We start from the raw sequence: 12,329 nt of genomic DNA on the forward strand, positions 1-12,329 counted from the left end.
ATCAGCTTAATCATCCCAAATCCCAGCCTGGACTGTCCTCATACTGCCTTTCATGAACAGCTGCTGTCCCTTTAATTCTATTACATCATTTAAAATCAGTAACAATGGCATCAGCATTCCTGCTGACAACATCACAGGAGCTTTGTTTGCATCACTGTCAACTGCACATAGCAGACTCTGATTATTTACAGAAATGTAATGCTTTTTAGTTTAAATAGCAATGAATATATATACATTTTTTATTGTTTCACAATGATTGCCTTAAAATGAATAACCTTTGCTGCTTACACTGACTAAACATGTTTATTTGTCTTTTGGCTTTAACTGTTTTTCTGTGAAATTCAGGTGTAAAACTGTTTCTGACCTTTAAAGCTATGTTTAACTGTCAATCAGTAAATGTCACTCAGCAAATGGCTTAATTCAATAAAATAAATTATTATATTGACAATGAGTCATTGTTCTGTGCAAATGTACTCCACTGTAAGCAAAACTGACACAATCTTTCTTTTCGATAAGATAGTATTTATCTTTCAGGTGCAGGTCGAAGAGGTGCGTACAGAAGCTCTCTTTGACTGAGAACACAAATGTGAATATTTCACTTTTTCAGCCAAGTCTGAACATACAATTTGGCTTGAAAGCAAATGGTTTTTGGTATCCTTGACATACCGACAATATGATAAACTACCATAATCAGAAACGTGACTGCTGTAATAATGAAAATCAAAGGGAAATGAATCATGTCCTCTTCACTGACAGCCTTATATTGCGGTGCTTATTTAAGCTTCATTCCACAACAGCACTATTTGCTGTTTTACTCCCCAAACAGTGACTTTGGCCTCTGAACGGAATCATGAAACATTTATGGGTTCAAAGGAAGGCTGAGACATGTGAAGGAACATTCTGTATGTGATGCAAGATTTCATATTCTTCTTTATGACATAATTGCATTCCTTGTATTCTTTATTCACAAAGAATTTCTGTGTTCAGTATGTGTGACATATAAACAGATCTAGAGCATGTGTGGTGTCATGAGTTGCCAGAGCTCCACAGGCCTGTAAATGATTCATTTAACCACAACAAGAGGAGTAATTTAAGGTCAGAATACTAGCCAACTCAAACAAAAGAGAGAGATAAAGATCCTAAAAATGAAAACCAAGTTAGGTTAGACAAATATACGCCAGTCAAAGCAAATGAAATGCAGTCTGAAACTCGTAAATGTCTAAACTGTTCAATTTTTATGGCCGGTAAGATTTTTTATGTTTTTGAAAGAAGTCTTTTCTGCTCAGTCTCAACTTTTATTTGACCAAAAAATGCAGTAAGAAAAACCTGTTCTTTTTTAATATATTGAAAAATGTAATTTATTCCTGTGATCAAAGCTGAATTTTCAGCATCATTACTCCAGTTTTCAGTGTCACAGAAATCATTCTAATATGCTGATTTGCTGCTCAAGAAACATTTCTAATTATTATTATTATGTTCTGATAAAAGTTGTGCTGTTTCATATTTTTGAGGAAATGTGTTACATTTTTCTCAGGATTCTTTGATGAACAGAAAGCTCAAAAGAACTCATCTAAACGGAGTCTTGATGAAGGCTCCAGACAGAGATAGAAAGGGGGTCATCTCTGAATATCCCAGCCCTCCTCAGAGAGAACGGACTTCTGACTTTAGTCTAAAACAGGTTTAGCTTTCAGTGACCTAATTTATTCCTCTAGAAGAAAATGTTTAAAACAGCTTAACGTGGCCATAGACAGCAGCCAAGTTTGTTTTCACTGCTCAGGCTGGTCTGTTTCATTGGTTTGAATGACTAAGAGACCATCTACCCAACCAGAGAAGACCTGCAAACTTACTTTGGGCTAGTTTAAGCATATTTTTCAGCAGGAATAACCATGATAAAATGAATACCTTGAATGCAATGTAAGTTGCTTCAAATAAAAGCATCTGCCAAATGCATGAACGTAAATGCAGGAAATATCAAGAGCTATGATGCAAATTGTTAATTTCACAGTTTGAATGGAGTTTGAATCAGTTTGCATTATTCTGTTTTTTTCTGATCCACAGGCAGTTCAGATACTCCAGAGTATGTTTATTTTAAAGATGTTAAAGTGTGTGTTAAGCAGAAAAAGAGTTCAATGCTATTGCTTTTAATAGTTTTCTCATTTACACTCTTCAGGCTTCACTTTATTCTGTGATGACCAACAAAATTTATATCCGCAACTGACACCAGAGAAGGACTCTGACATGCAGCCAAAGGGGATTTTATGTATCATATGACAAAGTATGACAGTTTATATCTATGCAAAGGTTGCAGGGTTTGTATTGCAGTGTTTGACCTCTGACCTCTCTATCCATCTCTCAAGTACGGTAGATGTCTCACCAAGACTTCTGCTCACCAGGGCTGCATTTATTTGATCAAAAATACAGTTTAATCAGTAATATAGTGAACAATTATTACAATTTAAAATAACTGTTTACTATTTGAATATATTTTAAAATGTAATTTATTCCTGTGATGCAAAGCTGAATTTTCAGCATCATTACTTCAGTCTTCAGTGTCACGTGATCCTTCAGAAATAATTTTGCTACTTAAGAAACATTTCGTGTTATTATCATTGTTGAAAATAGTTTTTGCCACTTCATATTTTTGTCAAAACTGGTGCATTATTGTCAGGATCCTTTGTTTTGTTTATAATAGAAGTATTTTGTAACATTTAAAAATCTTTTTGTCACTTTTGATCAATTTAATACATCCTTGCAGCAGAATCATACAGACCCCATACTTTTGAATGGTAGTGTATGACATAGTTGAATCTATCATATCATAGTACTGCAGGCATATTAGGAGTTAACAAACTCTCCTTGTATCCCAAACGTCTTCATTTCTAACCCTGCTAAAGAATGATTTATGAACTGAAATGTTGCTCAGTTACCTCATCGCCATTGTGTCCTTGAGCTTTAGGGAAACTGTCAACACAATGCTAAAATTGCTTAAAGGAACAGTTCACTCCAAAAAAAAAAAAAACTTCTGTCATTATTTAGTGACCCTCATATTGTTCTAAACCTGTATAAATATATTCATAGTGCTTTCTTCTCCATTCTAGCTCTCATTTGTGTCAATGCACATATCAAGACATCCATAACTACATCACCCTCATGCTCATCCCCAATTATGAACACACACAAACTCTAAAATCGATGTGCCTCCATACAGACACTCAAACACCCCAGCTTTGCAGGCTTTAAAGGAAATTTGCTGCACTTGAGACTATTAATAAAACATATCTCTCTCATACTGCTATAGCCACATGACTGCTGTTGCCCTTCAACAGACCGTGCTATAAAAGGATAGTGTATGAAAGGCCAGAAAACAGAAATAGACTCCCAGGATAACAGAGCAAACCCACGGCACTGACGGCCTTTAGTGGGTTATAGTGTCACACCTGCTCTAACCTGATTATTACACCACAAAACCTCTTTATTTATCTTTCATCCTGTTATTCCAGCACATTTTCAGCCTTTAGGGTGCAGAACTTCAATGCAAAATTATGTTTTCATAGCTTATTTAAATACTGATGCACTAGAGCAGGGTTTCCCAAAGTGGGGTTCGCGAACCCCTGGTGGCCCGTGAGGGAATTGTTTTATACAGTCTATGGTTGGTACACGTTATGCCTGCGAGTTAATACCATTAACGAATAAATAGAAAAAAAGAATAATTAAAAAGTTTTTGCAAAAAAATGTTACAGGTTTATACAAATATAAAATCTTAAATATATAAAAAAAATTATATTTTGGGGAAACCCTGTATAAAAAAAATATTTATTATCATTATTATAAAAAAGTAATTACAATGTAAATTACAGTAATAGGATTTTTTATAATTTGTTGAGTGTAATAATAAGATATCATTGTAAATACTACTAAAATACTAGTAAAAGTGATAAAAAATAAATAAAATGTTTTTAAAGTTAAACATGCACTTCCGCACAAATGTGCCACTAAATAATTGACATATTTACTTAAAATCTCAGGGAGTACTTCAAGTACATAATTTAGGTCAAAGGGGTTCGGCTGACAAAAAAAGTTTGAAAACCCCTGCACTAAAGGCTGGTATCCTGAAGCAATTTCAGGTCGAAAAGGAAGTGCAGCGATTTCATCATTTCAGTTTATAAAAGTTCATTGACTTATTGGGTTTCGAATGGATCAGGGATTTCATTGAGTAAAGACTCACTGAACTGTCTGAGCACACTATCATCACGTGTCTTAACCAAGAGGTTGGCTGATATGGGTTTACTACTGAGTGTGTTTACAACAACTAAAAAAATCAGCTCATTCAGTAAACACGAAAACAGAAAACTATTAGATGTGGACTGATCTTGTTTTTCTTGTTTTGATTTCAATACATAACAGGCATGCTCACAATACATGCATATCAGTGTTTACATGCAGTGAAATTAGGGTAAAGGCCACAAATCCACCTGCTGATCTTCTTTTTTCCCAGTTTTTATAGTTCCTGTCAAACATTTGGGAAATTTATGAGTTTTTTTAATTTATTTTTTATGTCTCTTGTGCTCATCAAGGCTGTATTTACTTGATCAAAAATACAGTAAAAAACAGTAATATAAAATTTTTAAATGAATATATTTTAAAATGTAATTTTTTTCCCATCAAGAACAGGATGCACAAATATTTTTAACACTGATAATTATAATAAACATCTTTCTTAAACATCAAATCAACATATTAGAATGAAGGATCATGTGACACTAAAGACTGAAGTAATGATGCTGGAAGTTCAGCTTTGATCACAGGAATCAATGACATTTTAAAATATATTCAAATAGAAAATAGATATTTTAAATTGTAATGATATTTCACAAGATACTTACTGTATCTTTGGTTGAATAAATACAGCCTTGTACACTTATTTCAACTCTAAGCTGTGTGTATTATAACTGATATGTACACATGAGATATGTTTATTACGGCTAAGTGTGTGTATTTGTGTGTTATACTGTTTATTGTGGCAATGCAATGTGATACTGTCCCTAAGAAGCTTTGAACACCATTTTATTGGCAAACTCTCAGCACCTCTCAGCATGCAAACGCGGCGTGCATGTGTTTGTGTGTGCGTCACAGAAATACAGGAAAACAAGCTGTCTGCTGTAGAGCCACTGTTTATTATCTGCACACATAAACATTTAATCAAATTAAACATCAAATCCGAATTTAATTATGCACTTTAAACATTTAGAAATCTTGTTTATATTAAAATTAGACACTGTAAAGAGACCACCCACACATTTATAGGTCAGTCCAGATTTGAAAATTAAAGCCTGTGCGTGTGTGAGATTGTAAAAAACGTTTTTGAGACTGTATGGTGGGCTTTCTCATGTCGGATGCTTCATTGCGCAATTATTAAATCTCTTTAGAGCTCAAAACTGGAATAAATTAGGTTTCTACACATAGACTGTATAAGGTTCTACATGTGTGTTTAGCGCCCTCTGACGGCCTCAGTATGTACTAACTGTTGTTTGTGGCAGCTCAAACCTCTCTGTCCTCCAAACAAGAGCGAGGTCTTCATGTACAGTCTGGGAAAATGTTTGTTTCAGCCTTTAGAGAACACTTTTGGGTTCTTATTTAAATACTTTTAATATACTTTTTAAAGGAATAGTTACACCAAAGATGAAAATTTACTCACCCTCAAGCCATTCAAAATGATGATGAGTTTCTTCACCAGAACAGATTTGCAGAAATATAACATTGAATCGCTTGCTCACCAATGGATGCTCTGCAGTGAATGGGTGCCGTCAGACTGATAAAAACGTCACAATAATCCACAAGTAATCCACACCACTCCAGTCCATCAATTAATGTCTTGTGAAGTAAGAAAAAAATTAATCGAAAAAAAATGTGTTTGTAAGAAAAAAATTAATCATTAAGGTGTTTTAAATTTAACCCGTCACTTCTACCCAAAATATGAGTCCATAATCCATTATAATGCTTCATCCATAAAAAACATAATAACAAAACAAAAAACAATCCCCTGTTGTCCTCTCACATCAAAATCCACACACATATTTGTTTAGAAATGTTTTGGATGGTTTTGGTCTGTAAATGGTGTTTGATCTGTGCATATTTCTCTCCCGATTCAGATGAAATTACTTTTTCACTGGAGAAAGCAATATTATGCATAGATAGATATTTAAGCTGGAACTTGAAATGTCTAAAAAAATTGATGGATTTGTTTCTTACAAACACAGTTTATCACTTCACAAGACATTAATCGATGGACTAGAGTGGTGTGGATTGTTGTGATGTTTTTATCAGCTGTTTGGACTCTCATTCTGACGGCAGCCATTCACTGCAGAGGATCCATTGGTGAGCAAGTGATGGAATGCTTTAATTTTCTCTAAATCTGTTCTGATGAAGAAGCAAACCATCTACAGTACATTTTGGATGACTTGAGAGTGAGTATATTTTTCCCATAATTATAAAAGCTGTCAAAACACTTTCACTCTTGAAAATCTGTATAACAAATGAAAAAATCCAGATGTGGTGATAGAGAAGATGATTCCTTAAGAAGATGGTCCCTAAATGGGTCAACCACTTGCATGTATTACAGAATGCTATTCATATTATGAGTAGACCACTAAAAGCACTTTAAGGTTTTATGTGAGTTACATACCGCAAAAATCTATTAGCATTTCATCCATGTATGCCAAAGTGGTATGTGTGCCAGCTCTGAAGAACATCATGTAGGCTACAAAAGGGTTCTGTAAGTTGTTTTGTTCTGTTGTTTGTTTGTTTCTGTAAGTTAGACATCAGGAAATGACCTCATCGGTATGATGTCATTGGTAAACATGTTCAGATGTGTCTCGAGGCCGCCTTAGTAGCCACACCTGTTACACTGTGCCGCAGGTGTGCTATTGTAATGATGAAAGGTACCTTTGGAGCTTTCAATTACCATGAAAGAGGTACAGGAAAATGTTTTACTGAGAAGCCAGCACAAAGACAGGTTCTTTCTAACTTCAAAATTCGTTTTTATAAAGCAAAAAAAATTAAATATATTTTTTTCTTTTCACAATGACTTGTGCTCTGAGCTGGTCTTGCATTTACAGAAAGTATAATATTTTTTGAAATTTTTACTTGAGGATCATGCTGCCAATAAAGGGAGTCAGAACCTGCAGCACCTCAAAAACAAAACTGAACATGCTTTTCTATGATGAATACCTGGAGTAATCAAATTTCAGTAATTAAGGAGGCCAAAATAAAGAATGGGTAAAACTTGCCCCACAGGAGTGTTATTTCATTTACAACAGAGGTCAGATCTTGCAGCTGCTGTTGGTAGAGACAAGTAAAAACAGTTTAAGATGATGATTAATAGGTCAGGGTTGTCCTGAATTAATAAAAATGACATATTTACCATGGTTCCCCAGCTGTTTCCACTTTACAATGTCAACATTAATTTAAATAAAATTTTCGGTATATTAATTTGAAAATCTAAATCCATTTTAATAAAGACAAAGTAAATAAAACTCGCATATCTTCACCTTTTAAACCACATTTTTACATTTCCAGATGTTTTTGCTTTAACACCCCAGAACGTTGGGCAAAAGTTAGACATCTGTTTTATATTTGAAGCATACTGATTCACTGTGTATCATCTGTCAACTTTAAACAGCACAAGAGCACCCTTTGCATGGTGCAAAGTTTTATTTATTTACTGTAAAAAAATTGGACGTAGCATGACGTGCCCAAAGACTCCTTTATTTCATTGTGCAGAGCGGGCCGTCGCCATCTTGGCAGCGCGTCAACTCTCCCGGAAAATCGAAAATGTGGCGGGAGCTGGTTGCTGAAGCCACGCCCACCTAGCGCGATTTCAGCAGCGACATCACTCAAGTGGGCCACGCCCTTAATTATGCAGAACTTTAAGGCTTAATAAAATTTAAAACGGATGAGTTATAAAAAAAATTCACCCCCCTCACAGTTGTCATGAAGGGTAAGATTAGCTATATAGCCCACTTTTTTTGTTTTGAACCAGGCTGTAAACATGTTTTTTTTCTGCTGTAAAGTTGGGCATTTTAACATGGGGAGTCTATGGAACTGACTCCCTCTTGCAAAAGCCATGAATTACAGTTTTGTCACTTCCTTATTGGCTTCACGAGAGCGAGGTTGACGCTCGCAGCAAAATATATATTTATTTATATACAAAAAAACAAAATAATTCACTAACATTTAGCTAAAGTCTGCAAAAAAAATTAATTGTTCCCTATTCTAAAAACCCATGGATTTTGGCTAAGAGCATTTCTGAGCCAAAATCCATGTTTTTTTTTAGAATAGCAATTTGATTTATGAATAAAAATATAACAAATTACACACACTCATATTTGAGGTACAATTGGGCAGAGTTTAGGTTATAGAACAAAACACGAAAATCTATTTGACTAATGTTAAGCACAGGCTTTATTTTAAAAACGAACGGAAATCTGAGATTCTAAAAAAGTATTGAAAATGTCTATTTGGCCTACAAAATGACGTCAAGACTAAACAACTACAATCCGTACAACCACACCCTCTTTCTTTATAACCCCGCCCACAAAAGCCGTGTCAGAAAACCTCATGTCAGCAAACCTGAACGCGCAAAATGATTGACAGGTAGAGGGCGTTCGTGATTGGGTAAAAAAGGGCGGCCCGCTGCTCAGACTCAATGTGTGACTCCAGTTTGCAGCTCATAGTCTATGATTGTCAAAGAAATAGAGACATTTATCATAGTAATATCTGTCAGATAACACGGGCGGTGTATGAATGGTATTCAAATCGCTTACAGAACATTTAAGGCCAGTTCTGGGACGGTAGAAATGTTTAACCTAAATAACCGTGATTATCTGAGGCGAGAAAACTTGATATCCACTCCCTCCTTGAGCAGTTAAGCCGCGGGTAAGGACTCCAGTCAAATGCATTCATCCAAATCTTTGAGTGATACAGTCTTACTGTATTTTGCTACACTCCTTGAGAGAAAGGAAAGCAGAATGCGTGCAAAATCCTTCGAAATATGAATCAGATGACTTGACCAGACTGTTTGTAAGGTTTCCCTACATTATGTGGGAGGACAAGGTGGTGATTTGACTACATTATGTCAGGCAGTTTCGGTCATAGACACTATAGTACGTGATTTCGGGAGCTGTTGTATTATTTCACTGTGGTAGAGCGGTTTGCACAGTTCGCGCATGCGCGTCAGCACCATTCCGATGAACTGGAGTTAGGTGGGTGTGGGGGGGTCGAGCACAGACTCCCTCATCCATGGCTGCGGAGAGTTTCAGCGCATCAACAAGAAAAGAAAACTTAAAGACTATGTATTTTAAAAGCTGAAACGCGCGTTCGCACCGATTCGATGATTTCGGAAGCTCGCGCAGGACCTTTTTCTTCCTGACAGGAATCTGAGCGCGCGGCGGGCGCGAGCGCTCGGTCTTTCTGCGGACGCAGTGAAATGAATTAAATTCTATTGTGATGTAAAAATGAAGTCGGAAGCGAGCAAGGGCTGACAAACGGAGTTTAAAAGTAAGACCACTGCCCGGAAAACTGGTACACGAAATCAGATTTGACTGCTTATTTGCAAATGTAAATTTTTTTAAAGGCTGGAAAAGTTGTGGTGTCGTTCCTTCAATCTGACTGGCAGGTAAGGGATCTAAGGTAACGTTAGGTGCTAGAAACAACAATCGGGATTGTTAAACAATCCCGAATGAAGTAATTCGAGGAAATGACCCATAACGTCTTTGACGTTTTGACTGAGAAGAAACATCCTTGGACGGAGTTCATTGGTTGACCGAGTTACTGAGGGGCGACCTCGTCCATTCTTTTCCCGCAACATTCCAGCGATGGATAATAGTTTTCCAGGCAGCAACAGTGCCGTGATCCAAAAGGGAAAGTTCGTATTCGTCGAGGCTCAGTTGCAGGGTGGAGCGCCCTGGGGTTTCACGCTCAAAGGTGGGCTTGAACACGACGAGCCGTTAATCATATCGAAGGTAAAGTATCAGCTTACTCACCTGTCTTTCAGATGATAAATCTGTGTCTGTCACCTGAACATAACAGCTTCAGCCCTCAAAGGGTCAGAATGTGTCAGTCAGCATGTTATTCTATACTCCAGAGAGAAACATAATGAGGGATTCATGCTTTGTGGCTGGAAGTGAGATGGCAATTGTGAATGTAAGATACCAGGATTTGAAGTCACACTTAAAATGTTTGAATGTCATTGCATGTTGGATAACGAGATGTCAAACCAAGTGCAACATTTCACAAGCACCCGATTTAAACTCTGTTTACACTGTTTAAAATAAAGACAAACGGTATTTTGGCACTTTTTGATAGTTAAATGTTAGTGGGACATGTCTTTTAGATATATAGGTCACTGTGATGTTGCTGGATTAACATCAACAACAGTTTTATCAAACAATCACAGTCCTAAACTTAACCCTAACCATTTACTACCACTAAACTAAATGATCTGTTGAAGTGTATAAGCCTCTGAAACTAGACCTTACAGAACTCTGTCCCTTTTCCAATTATTCTGATTGACTGATGTTGATCCACAATGATGTTCTAATTGGCAGAATCAGGGTGGCCGAACTTCTTACATCCACTAAAATTATTTTATTGTCAGTTAGATTAAAAGTCATTGCAAAAATGGCTCTGAAATGTGACTTTAGTTAGTTCTGAGAAAATATATGCTGTTTGCAGATGCCACTTGGTGTGGTATTACTAATGCAGTGACATAATCCAAATAAGTATCCAAATAAGTTTTGGTGCCACTGTGTTTTTATGCTAGCCATATTACATCATAAAGTAGTAAAATGTATATTAAAATAATGCATTTATTGAAATGCATCTCATGTTATGGTTATGGATTTTACTTATGAAGGTCACTTAAGGTGCAGTGCAGACTGCAGACCGTAGGGTCCGTATGTCACACACACTTCTTAATGAGAGGGTGCGTCCTTCAGGCATCTGGACGGTAATTGCTGAGTACAGGGTCAGGTTCTTGGTGGGACATCCAGACCAGCGTGAGTAACAGATTTCGACCTGCTCATTCATAAAACAGTTTTTCACATGCTCCTGTTCGATTCTCCCACATGGCTGGAGTCTGAGCATAAAAATAATAGGCAGTGGAAATTAAAAAATGGTATATTTGGGGAAAAAAAATATTTTTCCTTTATCAATATAAGTTTAATTTAGGCTTTTATATTTTTAATTTAATTTCTGCCAATGTAAAAGTTGATGGTGGTCAATGCACCAATGTTGTTTCAGTTCTCAGGTTGGTTTTTAAGGTGTTGCTAGGCTTTTCTGGGTGGTTGCTAGGTTCTAGGTAAAGTTGTGGTCACATTTTATTTTATTCAGCAGTTTTCACTAACCCTAAGTATTAGAAGTATTTATAGTGGATCATTAGGTCATTTTGATGGGAATGGTAAAGGAATTAATCAGAGATTCCCGACCCATGTTTTTTTTTTTTCCCCTTGGAAACATAACTAATTTCCTTCCCAGAAAGGAAGTAAACCAAAAGAAGCAATAGGCTTATCTAGTCACATTAGTTTAACTTATTACAAATAAACAGCTGCAATGAAGCTTGCAATAAAGTTTGCAAGTTCCTAATGGAAAGAGGCGTTCTAATGAAAATCTGTCATCTTTCTATAGTGCTTGGTGAGGAATTGTGAACTTCTGTCATATTGATCAGAATGGATTCATCTGTTCAGGTCTGAATTGTGAGTCTTGACTGCAAACTGTTGTTTAATCTTTGATCTTATGATCAGAATGAGCTCTTTTGCACTGTAGTGAATCAGTACTGATCAGTCATGTCGGCTAATCAGTGCACTGCAGTCAGGGAGACGCATGGGAATGAAATGAAAACATCCCAGAGAGTGAAACGCCAAGATTAGGCCTCACAGGAGAATTCCTTCTTTATTCTTTCTTTCTTCGTATATGACATGTATATATTCTGTTTAGTTCACCCAGAGGTCTAGGGCTTTATTTTGAAGAATAATGGAGACTAATTGTTGGCATCACAGGGGGTAAATGCTTTTCCCTTGAAATTGATAAGAGTTTTATCACTCTTCTGCAGTTCCTGTGTTTGTGAGTGTGTGTGTGTGTGTGTGTGTTTTAGCTGTACAAGAGATTACTAACCCTTGAATCACGCCAGTCCAAATGCATGCAGCAGGATGTTTTCATTTCAACACTTGTTTTCTGGGAACGAAAGAAAGAATATAATTAGACTTGACATGAACTTTAGCAGGTGCTTACAATCACGAAATTGAACAAAAATTCCAGAGCTCATTTTGTGACTA

General features: G+C 36.3%; 1 protein-coding gene across 1 annotated transcript in view; it reads left to right on the forward strand.

The window, feature by feature from the left end:
- Window positions 1–8,975: 8,975 nt before the first annotated feature.
- Window positions 8,976–12,329, forward strand: part of LOC109108302 (protein Shroom3-like) — a 58,629-nt gene continuing 55,275 nt past the window's right edge. The window contains exons 1-2 of the mRNA XM_042778621.1: window positions 8,976–9,673; window positions 9,791–10,019. Coding sequence (XP_042634555.1) covers window positions 9,873–10,019 — 147 coding nt within the window. The 5' untranslated portion in view covers window positions 8,976–9,673; window positions 9,791–9,872. The remainder of the gene's footprint in view (window positions 9,674–9,790; window positions 10,020–12,329) is intronic.

The sequence above is a fragment of the Cyprinus carpio genome, chromosome A21 (genome assembly GCF_018340385.1).
Source record: "Cyprinus carpio isolate SPL01 chromosome A21, ASM1834038v1, whole genome shotgun sequence".
Classification (NCBI taxonomy): domain Eukaryota; kingdom Metazoa; phylum Chordata; class Actinopteri; order Cypriniformes; family Cyprinidae; genus Cyprinus; species Cyprinus carpio.